This window comes from Gopherus flavomarginatus, chromosome 17 (assembly GCF_025201925.1).
Source record: "Gopherus flavomarginatus isolate rGopFla2 chromosome 17, rGopFla2.mat.asm, whole genome shotgun sequence".
In the NCBI taxonomy this organism is placed as follows: Eukaryota; Metazoa; Chordata; order Testudines; family Testudinidae; genus Gopherus; species Gopherus flavomarginatus.
Window position 1 is genome coordinate 19,709,867 of NC_066633.1, and position 16,737 is coordinate 19,726,603.

General features: G+C 43.5%; 1 protein-coding gene across 1 annotated transcript; it reads right to left on the minus strand.

Moving 5' to 3' along the window:
* Positions 1–3,054: 3,054 nt before the first annotated feature.
* Positions 3,055–16,461, minus strand: LOC127036002 (ficolin-2-like). Its single transcript, XM_050926417.1, has 10 exons — positions 16,380–16,461; positions 14,626–14,733; positions 13,845–13,898; positions 13,546–13,581; positions 12,068–12,112; positions 10,719–10,754; positions 9,770–9,897; positions 8,660–8,789; positions 7,919–8,053; positions 3,055–3,302 (listed from the first exon to the last, which is right to left on the minus strand). Exons 1-10 carry the CDS (start codon positions 16,459–16,461, stop codon positions 3,055–3,057), a joined length of 1,002 nt encoding a protein of 333 aa, XP_050782374.1.
* Positions 16,462–16,737: the final 276 nt, after the last annotated feature.

Below are 16,737 nucleotides of genomic sequence, written 5' to 3' on the forward strand. Positions count from 1 at the left end.
GCCCTGAGCCAGCAAAGGGGCCCCCTGCCACGGTGAGAGAGAGGGTTCTTGTGAAGGTGGCTGCAGGAATCGAGCAGGACAAGGTAGACGACAGAGGCAGATGAATAGCTGGTGCAGGCTCACGGCTGCTTGGCCGTACAACATATGCCCAACGCCGGCCGCAGCTGTTGTTTGGGCCCTTCTGGAACCCCTAGGAAGAGCCGTGCTGAGCCCCACAGCCCACATTTGAGTTTGTCCAGGGAGGAGGGACTCCGAAAGGATGGCTCTGCCGTGCACTCTGGTGAATGGGACCACTCATGGCAGAGCCTTCAATTAGGTTAGAGGACCCCCACCCCTTTCCTCCCCTCTTGCTGAATCCTAGAAGCTCCAAATCCAACTCTGCTGGCAGCAGCAGCTGTGGTTTGCGGCTCTGTCCCCCGCGGCAGCAGGTCTGGCTTTGGCAAGAGCAGTGGTGATGGCTTTTGCAGCAGCAGTGCTGGTGCAGGGCATGGAACCAGGTGGGAGCAGAGCAGGAGGTGCAGAGGCAGGGATGGGAGGGTGTGAGTGAGGGAAGTGAGAACGTGGGACTTAGAATCATAGAATATCAGGGTTGGAAGGGACCTCAGGAGGTACCTAGTCCAACCCACTGTTCAAAGCAGGACCAACCCTCAACTAAATCATCCCAGCCAGGGCTCTGTCAAGACTGACCCTAAAAACCTCTCAGGAAGGAGATTCCACCACCTCCCTAGGTAACCCATTACAGTGCTTCACCACCCTCCTACTGAAAAAGTTTTTCCTAATATCCAATTTAAACCTCCCCCACTGCAACTTGAGACCATTACTCCTGCTTCTGTCATCAAGTACCACAGAGACCAGTCTAGATCCATCCTCTTTGGAACCCCCTTTCAGGTAGTTAAAAGCAGCTATCAAATCCCGCCTCATTCTTCTCTTCTGCAGACTAAACAATCCCAGTTCCCTCAGCTTCTCCTCATAAGTCATGTGCTTCAGCCCCCTAATCATTATTGTTGCCCTCCACTGGACTCTTTCCAATTTTTCCACATCCTTCTTGTAGTGTGGGGCCCAAAACTGGACACAGTACTCCAGATGAGGCCTCATCAATGTCAAATAGAAGGGAATGATCATGTCCCTTGATCTGCTGGCAGTGTCCCTACTTATACAGCCCAAAATGCTGTTAGCCTTTTTGGCAACAAGGGCACGCTGTTGACTCATATCCATCTTCTCATCCACTGTAACCCCTAGGTCCTTCTCTGCAGAACTGCTGCCTAGCCACTCAATCCCTAGTATGTAGCAGAGCATGGGATTCTTCCGTCCTAAGTGCAGGACTCTGCACTTGTCCATGTTGAACCTCATCAGGTTTCTTTTAGCCCAGTCCTCTAATTTCTCTAGGTCCCTCTGTGTCCTATCCCTACCCTCCAGTGTGTCTACCACTCCTCTCAGTTTAGTGTCATCTGCAAACTTGCTGAGGGTGCAGTCCACGCCGTCCTCCAGATCATTAATGAAAATATTGAACAAAACCGGCCCCAGGACCAACCCTTGGGGCACTCCACCTGAAACTGGCTACCAACTAAACATGGAGGCATCGATCACTACCCGTTGAGTCCAACAATCTAGCCAGCTTTCTATCTACCTTATAGTCCATGCATCCAGCCCATACTACTTTAACTTGCTGGCAAGAATACTGTGGGAGACCATATCAGAAGCTTTGCTAAAGTCAAGGAATAACACATCTACTGCTTTCCCCTCATCCGCGGAGCCAGATATCTCCTCATAGAAGGGAATTAGGTTAGTCAGGCATGACTTGCCCTTGGTGAATCCATGTTAACTGTTCCTGATCACTTTCCTCTCCTCTAAGGGCTTCAGAATTGATGGGCAGAGTGCATCGAGGCCCATCTTTTTGTTCCTCTAGCCAGGCACAGGGAGAGGGAGAAGGAGGAAGGGGTGGAACTTGCTGGATGTTAAATCTTCCACTGGGAATCATACCAGCACAAAGAGGGGAGATTGTGGCCTGTTCTGCCTCACAAGGCACGAGCAGGCATGGGCTGAGTGATGGGACTTTCTAGTGCAGGTTTAGCCTGAGATCGTCTCAGTGCTCTTCTGTTTGCACCATCACCCTATTTAGACATGCCCCTTCTGCAGCCACAGTGCTGCTGGCAGAGGGAGCGCCTCTCTCTTGTATTCCCCAGGGGAGCAAGGCCAATAATGTCCCTGGCTGCCCAAGGTGCACTCTGCCCACAGTGTTCACAGCGCAAGGCCAGGCACATTTGGGCTTTAATGCTATTTCACTGGCTTGTGTGTACAAACAAATCTCAGACGGGGAAATCATTGAGCAGCCTTTACTTTATTGACAGAGGGGAAGGTTCTCCAGAGGCAGAGGCAGCATCTGAGGGTAATGAGTCACTACACCACAGGAAGAATTGCATGGCAGCAGTAGGAGCTGTCTGTGGTGCTTCTGGGAATGGAATCAAGCGACAACAGAGCCATGTAGGAGAGGAGACGTAACCTAGACAGAGCTGGCTGACATTTTTCAAACTACGAGTTTTTCTGTGGACAAACAGCTTTTGAAAAAAAATATGAAAATAACATTGATGTGGTTGTAATGTTATGTTTGGCAGGAAAAAAAAACAGCTTTAGAAATGTTTTCAGCAATTCTTTTAGAAAATATTCTCATGTCAGTGACCTTTTTTTTCCTTTATAGAAAACCAGGATTTTGGTAAACGAGAAAATAAACTAACATTTTCAGATACTATATATCAGGGAGAGGAATTTAAAAAATTAAACACACAAAATCAAAACTGGGTTAATTTAGAATCCTTTGAAATGCAAACCACTTTAAAATTCAATCTTTTCCCCACAAAACTCTTCTTATGTTTTTTTAACCAGCTCTAGTCCTTGTGCACTGCGCTGGGTAAGTGTATACGATGATGTCTGCCCCCTCATGGCTGGTGGATAAAGAAAAGATCTTTATTGTCATCTGCAGATTAATGTTCATTATGACAGGCCTATAATTGCTATATCAGAGCTAAGTATAATTGTTACAATTGCGTCCTTGATTAGCTACACGGGCCTCATTTTCATCTCTGTCATCTTGTAGGAATACTGGTGCCCTTTGTGTGAAGCCCAGTTCACCCCATCAGCATAGCTTTCATGGGCTCCTTTCAGGTATAATCCGTTCAGGTTGGACATATGACATTCCCGGTACCACCAGGCCCCTTTATAGGCTACAGCGCAGTTAATCCCAGACACGTCATTGTCCTGGTCGTAGGTTGTAAACATCATGTGGTTGTGGTTAGTTAAGGAATCCCCTGTAGAAACAATTGGGTTTATTTATTACGTGTTTTTACAGACACAAGGTGGGTGAGATAATCTCTTACTGTTTATTTTTTACATTTTTACAGTTCAGTTCCCACAGCCCAACCTGGTGGTTCTGGAGTGGGATTACTAAATTTCTCCCTTCACCAAGCAGCAGAAACCTCCCTGGGGTCAGGAGAGACATTCCAGTTCTATTTCCAGAGAGGAACATTTTTCACCAGCCCATATTCTGACTGTATCTCCACACAAGATAGGATAGGAAACTCTTCTGCCTGTCATGACTTAAGACAAAGACCAAAGTCAAAAAGGTGCTAATCAGGGAACTTCTATTCACTGATGTTGCTTCCCTCAAAGCCCACGATGAAGATCCATTAAGAACTCATGGATAGCCTTTAAAGTACCTGTCAGTCTTTTGCTCTCACCATCAGCATCAAAAAAATGGTTGTATAAGGATGGGAGATCCACAAGATCTTTCAATCACCTTAAATGTCAACCAGATAGAAGTCATCCAAAAAGTTCAGCTATTTGGGTTCTACAGTGACCACAAACCTCTCACTGGATGAAGAACAAAATGTTTCCATTGCAAAGACTGCCACCACCTTCAGCAGACTAACTAAAAGAGCATGGAACAACTCACAGCTGATCATCAAGACCAAAATGCTAATGTACCAAACCTGCTTCATCAGCACTCTCATGTATGGTGGGGAAACATGGGCAACTTATGCTCAATAGAAGAAAAGATTAAAGAGTTTCCACTTATGCTGTTTATGCTGCATACTCAACGCCAAATGGGAAGATAAAGTTACCAATGCAGAGGTTCTTCGAAGGGCAAATTTACCAAGTATGACAAGCAAAGAGGACTGCACTGGCTGGGCCATCTGAGTAGGTTGGAAGATGGACACATACCCAAGGACATGCTATAAGGGGAGCTATCAAAGGGAACAAGAACAATGGGAAGTCTCAAGCTTCGCTATAAAAACACAAGCAAATGAGATATGAAGGAATTGGAGTTAATCCTGACCTATGACGAATCTTGGCAAGTGATCATAACAAGTGGCACCACCGTTTCCATCAGGGTTTCAAAGTCCATGACAGAAGCTGGTTCCTACAGCTTGAAGAGAAAAGAGCCCGTAGGAAGCAAGCAGCTTCCAACCAAGATAGATACATTTGCAAAAACTACCAAAGATCATGCAAATCTTCGATTGGACTATTCAGTCACATGAGACATTGCAAACCATCTATATCATAGGCTGCAATTCCCACCATCTCTTGTAGATGAAAAGATGCCAAAAAATTATAGTCTGATCTCAGTTACACCACTATAAATCCAGAGTAACTCATTGCCGACAATGTGCTCAGTCCTTGGGCATCCTGAAATCAGTTTCCACCATTGTGATGGTGTAACATGAGCCCAATGTGCTCCTAACTTAATAGCTTAGCTCGGAGCCTGCTGTGGATTCAGGATCATAGAATCACAGAATCATAGAAATGTCCATCTGGAAGGGATCTTGAGCAGTCATCAAGTGCAACCCTCTAGGCTGAGGCAGCACCAAGTAAATCTAGAGCGTCCCTGCCAGGTGTTTGCCCAACCTGTTCTTTAAAACTTCCAGTGATGCAGATTTCACCACCTCTGTTAGAAGCCTATTCCAGAGCTTAACAACTCTTATACTTAGAAATGTAATTCTAATATCTAACCTAGATCTCCTTATCACAGATTAAGCTGGTCACACCTTGTCCTACCTTCAGTGAACATTGATCAGAATTGTCTTGGGTCCTGCTAGTGAAGACAGCGGACTGGACTCAATGACCTTTCAAGGTCCCTTCCAGTTCTATGAGATAGGTATATCTCTTTATAACAGCCCTTAACATATTTGAAGATTGTTACCAGATTCCTCCTACCCCCACCCACCAGTTTTTTTAACTTTTCCTCATAGGTCAGGTTTTCTAAACCTTTTATCATTCTTCTTGCTCTCTTCTGAACTGTCTTCAGTTTGTCCACATCATTCCTAAAGTGTGGTGCCCGGAATTGGACACTGTTCTCTCTGTGAGGCCTCACCGGAGCTGAGTAGACCAGGACAAGTATCTACTGTTTCTTACATGCCACAGTCTTGAAAACACACCCAGAATGATATTAGCTTTTTGTGAAACTACATCACATTGTTGACTCATATTCAATTTGTGATCCACTCTAAATCCCAATTCTTTTTCAGGAGTACTACCACCAAACCAGTTATTCCCCATTCTGGAGATGTGCATTTGATTAGTCTTTCTTACGTGAATCACTTTGCATTTGTCTTTGCTGGATTTCATCTTGCTGAATTCAGATCAGTTCTCCAATTTGCCAAGGTCATTTTGCATTTTAATCCTGTCCTCCAAAGTGCTTACAAACCCTCCCAGCTTGGTACCATCTGGAGATTTATAAGCATATGCTCCACTCAGTTATCCAACTCATTAACGAAAATATTGACTACTACCAGACTCAGGACGGGCCCCTGCAGAACCCCATTAGATACACGCTCCAAGCTTACCATTGATAACTACTCTTTCAACCAGTTGTGTACCCACCTTACAGTAATTGTGCCCAAACTGCATTTCCCTAGTTTGCTTATTTACAATGCCATGTGGGATTTGGTCAAAAGTCTTACTAAAATCAAAAAATATCATGTCTACTGCTTTCCCTTTATCCACTAAGCCAATAACCCTGTCAAAGAAGGAAATTAGGCTGGTTTGACATAATTTGTTTATGAGAACTCCATGGTGGATATTGCTAATTAATCCTACTGTCCTCTAGGTGTTTACAACTTGATTGTTTAATAATTTGAGTGAGTATTTTTCCAGGTATCAAAGTCAGGCTGACTGGCCTAAAGTTCCCCAGGTCCCGTTTGTTCCCCTTTTTAAAGATAGGTACTTGTTTGCCCTTCTCCGGTGCTCTCAGACCTCACTCATCCTCCAGGAGTTCTCCAGATAATTTTTAATGGTTCTGAGATTGTTTCAGCTAGCTATTTTATTCCCTTAGGATGAGTTTTGCCAGGCCCTCCCGACTTGAATATATCTAACTTATCTAAATATTGTTTAACTTTTCCCCCACTATTTGGGCTTGTTGTTAATAGTGTGAATATGTCATCACCAGTAACCTTTTGAGTGAAGATTGAAACACACTAGTCATGAAACACCCAAGTCTTCTTGATGTCATCAGTTATTAGCTCTCCATTCCTGTTAAGTAAGGAACTACACTTGCTTTCATCTTTCTCTTACTGCTGTTAATATGTGTAAAGAATCCCTTCTTATGGATTTTTCTGTTCCTTCTTAGGTGTAACTTATTTTGTGCCTTTTGATTTTGTCCTTACATGGGTATGCTATTCTTTTGTACTTCTCTTCAACAGTTTGTCCATGTTTCCACTCCTTCCTTTCCTTAGAATAAAGAAATCTGTGATTTCATGATCACTTTTACCCAAATTGTCTTCTGCCTTCAGATTCGCTCCCAATTCCTTCTTGTTGGTCAGAATTAAGTCTAAAATGGCTGGTCCCCCTGGTTACTTCCTCCGCAAAATGGTGTCCCCATTACATTCCAAGGGCTTATCACAAATTTTGTTTTTCCAACAAACATCTGGGTAGTTAAAGTCCCTCATTACTATAGTACACCTGTATCAAGAGATCATGTCTATTTATTATGCTTTTTTTCTTTTCCCAGAGACTGTCAGTTGGTCTGCCTCTCGCCTCCTCCTGGAGCAGAGAACAAGTGTATTTACTCTGGCTGTATAATTCAACACCTCCTCCCATTTTACCTTGCCTGTCCCTCCTAAACAAGCTTTACCCCACTATACCAATAGTCCAGTAATGAAACTCATCCCACCAAGTTTCAGTGATGCCACTTAGGTAGTAAATTTACTATTGTACTAATCCTTCCAGCTCTTCCTGTTATTCCCCATCCGCCTTGCATTTATGTATTGGTATCTGAGATTTTGCGTATATGCCTCTACTGGTTACTCTCTTCTTCCTCCTCTGACTCTACATGTCCCCGCCCCCCCAAAAATCTGGTCCTCTGTTAAGGTGGCCCTTTTTTATCTCTAGCTATTGGCTTTTGTCCCCTGCCCCTTTTAAACCTAGTTAAAAGCCCTTCTCTCTAGTTGCCTTGTGGGTCTGCCTAAGCAATCCTGCAGTGATGTGTAGAAGACTCTGCATGGCATAAACTATTTCTGTCTCTGGTATACAGGGGTTTGGATGCATAGTTTGCATGGCATGGGGCATATGTAGCCATTCAATGACTTGTACCAATCCTGATGTGCCTACGTATTTTAATTCAGATATTTCTATGGGGCATTAAGATTTAATTTAGGAAAGCAACCAGGAGTAGCTGTGCCTACATCTGCTCATTATTTTGCTTTCAGACTTGCACTATGCAGGATATCCATATTATACTATATGTTTTGTTGTCACTAAACCTTGTGTTTTTCCTTTAATAGTTCAGCAGGAGAATAACTGATGTTTCCTGACACATCATTTCCACAGATTACATTGCCTTTTGCTTCTGCCATAGAATACTCTGCATCACTTTTGGTTTCCATTTTTCCATCTGCCACAAAGGGTAAAGTATGAGCTGAGAATCTACCTGCAGTGCCATTAACAAAGGGCCCAATGAACAGCATGTATTTCGAAGTCTCTCCTGCAACTCTGAATGACGAGAAGAGAGCAAATTCATAGTTGTTGTCAAAATCTCTGAGATCGACGCGAAGCTCCTGGGGACCTTTAGAAAAGAATTTGAAAGCAAAATGTTCAGCACCTTCCATTTGTTTTTATTACAATTATTGATTGTTTTTATTGCAGAAGCCCCTGAAGACTCTAAACACGAATCAGGCTTCATTATGTTGGGACCATTATGATCATCTAGTTTAAATTGCCTGCATTACACACATCATAGAATCTCACCCACTGATTCTTGCATCAAGCCAATATCTTCATATCAACCTTTATCAATTCAATTTCTGCCCACCAACCTAACCTCCCTATTAAAAATCTGCTCCGTGTTATGCTTTGCTAAGGTAGTTCATAATCTATGACCTCATCCACGCTGTAACATCCCTTATTGCTGTACTGTGGGTGAACCACCAAAGGACCAAATGCTGCTCCATTAATCACGACTGGAGCCAGCCCAGCTACCACAGCATTATTGGTTTCAATAGTTTTGTGTGGCAGGACTGGGATGTAAGGAACAGGAAGGGGTGTCTGGAGCAGACGGGTTACCTCTACCGATAGTACAAATTTATACTCTGTATCCATGGTTAAAATGTGGGAACAAATCTTGGTGGAGAAAGTTGCTGTAAGGAAAAGAATGCATCAGTGATGTCTTTACCAAGGGATGATAACAGATGGATATTGTCGTTCCCCAGCCAGAATTCTGACAGCCGGCTGCCAAAACCTCTTTTGTATGAATTCCAGTCATGGTAAAAATCCACAGAACCATCCATCCGTCTCTGGAACACCTGCAGGGAAACAGGAGGTTCTTAGCTGGGAAATCCCACATTGATTTCCATCCTACTAGAGCAGGAGACCAGAAACCCTGAGACTGTAAATCACTGGATGAGATTTAACAGGGTCAGATCTCTTTCAGCCTCAGATGACTATTGCAGATGGAGGCTTGTCCCACAGGATCATATTGAATCTTGGCAGCAACACCACTAGATTAAAGGATCACATGGTCTGAAAACTACAGCACTGGTCTGGCAATCAGGAGACCTGGGTTCTATACCCACTTCTGCCACTTGGGCAAGTCACATCATCTCTGCTTTCTGAGCAGCCCTTTCTTCGCCTTGTCTATGGAGATTGTGAGCTGTAAGGGACAGGGGCTGTCTCTCAGGGTGTGTGTTCAGCACCCAGCACAATGGGACCCTGATCTTCATCACATTCTCTAGGCACTACTGGGATATAAATAAGCAGAATAATAAATTGGAAGGTTTAAATGTGAGGTACACACAGGGTTCAAACCCCTCAGCTCCCTAGAACTCTCTCTCCTCTCAAACTCAGGGGCTGCCTGAGGGACAGAGCAGCTGAGTCAATGGGCCTGTGACAGAAGGAATTCTGGTTCCAGAGTCTGGGCAGCTATTGAGGAGGCTCGAAGAGCCAGGAGAGGGGAAACCTGGTTAACTGTGTGGACTAGTGACAAATGTCCCCTCAGACCAGGCCTTTTAGAGTCTAAAGCTCTGGGTTCCCTCCATGAAACCCAATGTGTTCACAACCAAGTTATCCCCACAACTCAAGGATTCGTGAAGATTAGAAGGGCTCAGGAAGTGTCTGTGTTCTTTATTTCGGCTAACCATGGTGATCTAACCGCTTCTGAGTTTCCATCCTCATGCTTTTCTACTAGCTACAACCCACTGGGTAAGGGCCACCTCCCATTTTTGGGACAGAAAACTGTTTGTTCAATAAACAATGTCCAATAGGCTTCATTATGCTCGGTTCTTACAATCCATCCTCCACCATCTGTGTCCATGTCACACAGCACGGTTATGGCGTTACAGTCACGGGAGTAGATGGTGTACCAGCCGCTCATAACTTTCCCTCTAGTTAACAGCTCCTTGCAGTTCTTTGCTCCTGGTTGAAAGAGGAATTGAAATATGTAAATTGGTTGTATAACTGTCCTTGTGCAGGGACTCATAGGCTGCTTTATGTTGCACTGAGGGCCAGATCAACTGCAGAATTAGGTAACCGGAAAACAATGTTTGAGCCACCATCTCCTCTCCTCCCCACTGTAGTGTTTGGGAAATGGGTAGTATCCCTTTCAATAGTTTGTGGTCCCTCTGTGTTCTATCTTTGGAAACTTACCACAGCAGCAGCTTTGGTACCCATCTAGGCTTTTCATGCTCTCTGTAGTTAGCAAACCAAATTATTTAGACTCCAATGTGCCAGTGTGGTTGTATGAAGTTTGTTTGCAAGAGGAAAAGACACAACCACCTGCCCAACCCCCCGTGTTCTGTGTGAGACCAGCTCATCCTGAACAGAGGATTGGCTCAAAGCATCTTGAAAACTCATGGAAACTGAAATGTGCACAAAGATTTGTACTGCAAGTACCTATGCAGCATTTTGAAATCTCTCTGTGAGTCAGAGGGGCTTCCAGTCATTATGTGATTGGGTGAGCACTCACCCTGAAAGAATATTAGATACTCACAGGAATACTCACACCAAACAGTTTGCAAGAGAACCCATCAGCTGAAGGAGAAAGATTCGCTGGCCAAATGCTAACAGCAAACACCTTCATTTTAAAAGATCCAAGTCTCTTTGCGGATACTTTGAGAACAGCAAATGTGGTAAATCACAGATGTATTTTTTTGCAATTTGTCTATCTCTAATGAGTTTTCATGTTTGGGTCTCTGGATGGAATGAGGTGGCATTTAGTGGTCATTAGAAACACTCACCTTTCTTACACTGTTTGTCTTCCAGGTCTTTCTCCACTGGTCATGAAAAGAAACACAAGAGAAAGTGAAGTGGAACCAGAAAATGTTTTACTGTCTTTTAAACTATATAATTGGCCAACTGCGGCAGCTGGGATAACAAAGTACTAGTTATATTAAAAATGCTCTAGACAAGCTTTTAATTGAGAAAACCAAATGCTAATGGATTCACACACATATCTGATCTGAGCCTTCCAGCCTGAACCAGCGAGACGGCTCTCATTATGTAGCCAACACTATTTTGTAACTCTCTCATGAGGCACCTACTTGCAGGGCTAAGAATTGGTCCTTAATGGACTAAATTATTTGCTGGTCAATAACTAGAAGAAATGCCCACCAAGTCAGGGGAGTTAATAATAATAATAGGAGATATACCTATCTTCTAGAGCTGGAAGGGACCTTCAAAGGTCATTGAGTCCAAGTCCATGCCTTCACTAGCAGGACCAAGCACTGATTTTTACCCCAGGTTCCTAAGTGGCCCTTTCAAGGATTGAACTCGCAATGCTGGGTTTAGTAGGCTAATGCTCAAACCACTGAGCTATCCCTCCCCCCAAGAACATTGGGCTGTGCATTTTCCAAGAGCTACCCTATAGTGTTTTTAGACTGAGCTCTTCAGGGTAGACACCTTTAACTTAAAATCATAGAATATCAGGGTTGGAAAGCACCTCAGGAGGTCATCTAGTCCAACCCCCTGCTCAAAGCAGGACTAATCCCCAGACAGATTTTTGCCCTAGGTCCCTAAATGGCCCCCTCAAGGATTGAACTCACAACCCTGACTTTAGCAGGCCAAAGCTCAAAACACTGAGCTATCCCTCCCCATATGCTTACACTGCCTGTGAATATGACTCAATTTTTTTTTTTTTAAATTCCAAGTGACAAAGGGAGAATATCAGTTAAATAAAGTACTGGTAGAAAAAGGATCATTCCTCTAAGGGATCCATTTCTTGCGGTTCATACTCCCCACTCCCAGTATGTATGAAATATAAGGAAGGATAGGAGAAAGAAGCCTTCTCTAGGATACACATCCAGCTCTACAGATTTCACTTACATTTCTACTATTCTCTCTCATGCCAAAGGTCATCTGGCCAGCGTTGTTCCAAACATTACCACACATGGATGGCCACCTGTTTTTGTAAATGGGGCTATTTCTCTCTTTGTAGAGCACAAATTTTACTGGAGGATTAATATAGATATTGTGGACATGGGGTGGACGTGATAACTGTTCAAGCTTTCTGAGCCACTTAATTGTTTGTGCTGCAAAAATAAAACTGAAATGATGTGCAGAGTATAAAGGAGAATGCAGAGGGTCTCACCAGCTGTTCCAGGGGCTCCCATAGCTCCCCGGGGTCCTTTTTCTCCTAAAAAAAGAACTCAGAATAAAATCTTTGTTTTGCCTGTAGGTCAGCTACATAATTCAACATCTCACTACAACAATCGCTTGTGTTTAATTGTGTTGAGGGGCTAGTTCAAAGTCGATGTACAACCTACATGTTGCACAATCTGTTAAAGTTGGCGTTTTGTGGGACTTAAGTGATGTATGTTGCCAACACTCATGATTTTGTCATGACTCTCGTGATAATTATTATTTTCCTCAAAGCCCAAGCTCCTGGGATCAAATGGATATGACATAATTGCAGCCATCAGCCTCAATAAAAAGGTAAGTTTCTAACCCTCAAAGCTATGGTGAAAGCCTCAAAATGTGACCCAAGTGCACCCTAAATACTCAAAAAGGCAAATAAAAAGAACACCACATCTATTATTTTTACATAATCTCATGATTCTAGAACCAGTCTCCTGATTTTTGATGAACCTGACTTAAATTTTTCAGAGATTTGGGGCTGGTAGTACTGCATTTATCTTATCTTGTATTTTGCATTGGCTGACATGAAATAGGCTTTGGCTACATCTCCACTGCAGTTGAGATCTATTTCCTGTGCCTGAATAGGACTCATGGCATATCAGACATTATAATTAGAGCTGGGTGAAATTTTTCAGGCTAATATTTTATTCACAATTTTGAAATGTTCCAACTCCTCATTTCAGAACAAGGTTTTGTTTTGTCATTTGTCTATTAAACAAAAACAAAAAGGGGACATTTCTTGTTTAACTGGACCCAATCTCATTTCAGCTTTTTTGTTTGGCAAGAAGCTGGAAGGAAAAATTGTACAATGAAACAGGGCAGGAGGAGAGATAATTGCTCCCAATTTCTCTATCATCATGAACAGCAAAAAGGGCTCTGCCAGGGCCGGTGCAACCATTTAGGTGACCTAGGCAGTTGCCTAGGGCAATGGGATTTGGGGGACGCCATTTTCTTTGGCAGTGACTGCGACAGCTGGATCTTCGCCGCCCCGGTCGCCGTCGGCATTTAGGCGGAGGGAGCTGGGCAGGGGAGCACAGCAAGTAAGTGGGAGAGGGGATGACACACAGGGAAACTCCCCGCCCCAGCTCACCCCTGTCCCGCCTCCTCCCCGAGCACGCCGTGGCTGCTTCACTTCTCCCGCCTAAGCTGATTGGCCCAGCAAGCCTGGAAGGCGGGAGAAGTGAAGCAGCCATGGTGTGCTCAGGGTGTTCGTGCTCATGCACAGAGCAGGGGTGAGCTGCGGCGGTGGGGGTGCCTCAGGGCAGAGGAGGGAAGCGCCCCAGGGTGGAGGGAGGGAGCTGCCACCGTGGGGGGCACCTCAGGGCACGGGTGTGGGGGTGGTCTGCAAGGTGGAAGTTTCGCCTATGGTGTGAAACATCCTTGCACCGGCCCTGGGCTCTGCAGTGAAAAGAATCATCTGAGGTCTCTCACCTTTCACTCCAGGGGCGCCAGCAGGACCTCTTTCTCCTGATTGAACAAATAATAAGATAGTAAAGACTGATCAGAGATACCAAGATCCTGACAGTGGATCAGAACTGAAGTTCTGTTGCAATAATAAACCCTTTATTGTCAAATAGAGAGTGAAGGCAAGCTATGGTGGTTTTTCGAACACCGATGTGAGAGGAATTGGTGATGTATAACTAGCTCTAAGAGATATTTGATTAAAAACTTATTTCCTGTTCTTAGGTCACCTGTAGGAAAACACCTTTCTCTGCCGTTTGTTACTTTACCTTTTGGGCCAGTTAGTCCCACCTTTCCAGGGATCCCCTGAGGTCCCTGTTGTCCTGCAAACACAGAAAACTGACTGAATAGTTTCCAAGGTAGCGTAAATACTGAGTACGTAATCCCCACCTACCATCCCAACCTGGAATTACAATAAGCCATCTGTGTCAAAATTCACATAATGTATCTGCATCTGGCTCGCTGAGTCCCTGATCTGACATCAGGATCCCCTAGTATGGACTCTTGCATAGAGGCCAATTGAAGTCAAAGGTACAAGCACATCTTGCTGCCAGGTGAGAACCAAAGCTGGTAAACAACCATTTTATACATGCTGCCATTAAAAATGTCATGGCTCATGATAATAATTATGATTTCCTCCTCTCTAGCCCCTCTCATCCAAACGTCTCAAAGCATTTACACAGATCAATGAAATGTGCCTCAGATAACCTCTGGGAGGTAAAGGACCATTATAGCCATTATACAGAGGAGAAAACTGAGGCTCTAAGAAAGTGATTTGACTAAGGTCACACAGCGAGCCAGTGACAGAGATAGGAAAAGAACCAGAGGACTTGGTTGCCAATCTGACAACCCAAACGGAATGGACAATATTTCAGAGTTTACTTATTCTGAATCTCCAATCCCTTGCCACGGGATATGGGAGATGCCATGTGAGTTTCCTCATATCAGGGTTGAGGAGAATCTCCAAAGTCTGAGTATATTACAAAAGTAATTCCCATTTACCTCAGCACCCAGCCATCCCTGGTTCCCATTCAGTGCCTGAGAACGTACCTTGTGTTCCTGGATTTCCTGGGTCTCCTCTGGGTCCTGTGGCACCTGGAATTCCAGGGCAGCCTTGGAGAATGGACAGTTTACTGTTGAAACCCACTAAGCTCACTTCTGGGGAAAGAAATGAACCCATAATCAATGATTGTTAGGTTCTAAGGATCTGAAACATTCTGCAGAAATCCGGAGGGATAAACCCAGCAAATGAAAGCCTATATAGTTCCTTGGTTTTCTTTTCTCTATTAGTGACAAATCCAACATTTTCTTCAGTTTTAAGCATTTCAGAGATAATGCCCTAATATTAAAAATTGGGGGTTATTACTATTAGTCTTTAAGTTATTGTGAAAACAAAAGTTAAAAAGAAATTATTAAATATTTGTATTTTTAAAAAAATCACTTCAAATTTAATTTTTATGTACACCTTCTGCTGCAGTGTTTGCAACCCGACCATTGCAGCATTGTGCCAGTTCATGAGAATCTTTTAATGAAATTAACTACAGAGAAACAAAAGCGGAATGAAATGCAGAGGAAGAACAAATAGCTGCCATTCAGTGAAGAAATTGTGCAAAAATAAAATAATTTTAAAAACAATTGCTCTTAGAAGCTCAGGAAATACATTTTAAAGAATTTAAATATGTTTTTTAACCTAACAGTTCCCTCTCTATATTATACACATTGTGAGATTTAAAATTATTTATAGGGACATCACTGGAGAAAAATAGGGACACGCCTGTCAACTCCATTGAGCTCTATTGATGTGGGAATTTTTGAGGTAAACAAAATGTGGGTGGACCTGGTTAATATTCCCGGTGACACAGGAACTCTTCCTCCAAATATGGAACATTTGGGCATAAACTGTACATAGCAAATGATTTTCAAAATGATCACGAATGTAAGGAGATGAAATGAGAAAGCAATATTGCTCTGAAATAGTATAAAAATTTATGCATAAGATGGCAAAGCCTGTATTCAATCCTTATTTAGCAAACGACACATTTCCTTCCAAGAGACCCTTTGCCTGAATGATATCTGCACAAATGTGACTAAATCTTGCATAAGGATTTCCAGGATTTCATGATGAAGTAAAATAAACCTTCAAATGCTGCTGGATTCTCAATGTGAATGTGTTGACATGGAAAGAGTTGTGTAGTGGATGTGTGGTGATAGATACACAACAGTTGCAATTTTACAAATAATCTTAATTTGGTCAACATGAATTTTAAAAAGGAGAGGGATCTGAAATCATAGGCTCACTCTGAGCTTTGAAGATTGAGATTTTAATTTCCAGAATTTCGGTCTTCTGCCTGTGTGGGTCGGTCAGTTGCCAGATTGGAAATGCTTTGGCCCCAATATGCAGAGGAAATGGGAGCTTTAGACAGAGAGATTCCAGCAGCAGCGTTGAGAGGTTGGAAGACAGTAAATGAACATGAGGGAGAGGAGGTCAAGTCAATTTTTGAAGATTCTCAGTGAAGAGAAGAGACAACAATTTCACTACATTATTGGCAAAAAAACTGTGTCTTATCTTTTGAACACCTCTAGTCTGTGACAGGCACTTCTGCAATAGAGAGTAATTTCTACAAAGGAATTTTGTACAAAGAAGCTGTTCTTCTTATTATTTAAAAAGCACCATAAGCAGGCAAAGCACTTTATAGACATGTAGGACAAGAAACATTCCTGAACAGTTCCCAGTTCCCCAGGATCCAGGTTGGCAAGAACCACACTATGAAACGCAGTTGGGAACAGGTTTGTTTTTCACTCACCTGGGCAGGTGTCCTGAGCCTGACAAACCGCTGCTGCTAGACAAAGTAAAGAGAGGAGGGTTTGCTGGGCAGCTCTCCCCATGGCTAGTGCTGGTCTCTGCAATGGCAGCTCCACTTGTCTTCTCCCCACCTCCTCCTCTACTTTAGTATTTCAGTCCCTGTAAGCCTTTTATATGCAATAACGAAGAGCCTAGAGCAAATAAAGCTCTCTGCCTCCGGCATCTCAGCGCCTCCTTCCCACTCTCCACTTTCCAGCAGTTTCCACTGAGATATTTATGCTGCAGTGGTCACAGTCATAGCTGATAAAATGGTCTGATAGGACATGGTCAGTACTGGACTAGCAGTCGTTGCTTCCCCC

Bases quoted from the DNA above. Each gene is read 5' to 3' on its own strand.
- LOC127036002 (XM_050926417.1), bottom strand. From the start codon at position 16,461: ATGGGGAGAGCTGCCCAGCAAACCCTCCTCTCTTTACTTTGTCTAGCA. The intron at 12,113-13,545 runs GTGAGAGACCTC...TTCTTTTTTTAG, and splicing joins TGGCGCCCCTGGAGTGAAAG to GAGAAAAAGGACCCCGGGGA. The intron at 3,303-7,918 runs GTAGATTCTCAG...TTGTTTCTACAG, and splicing joins CTTTGTTAATGGCACTGCAG to GGGATTCCTTAACTAACCAC.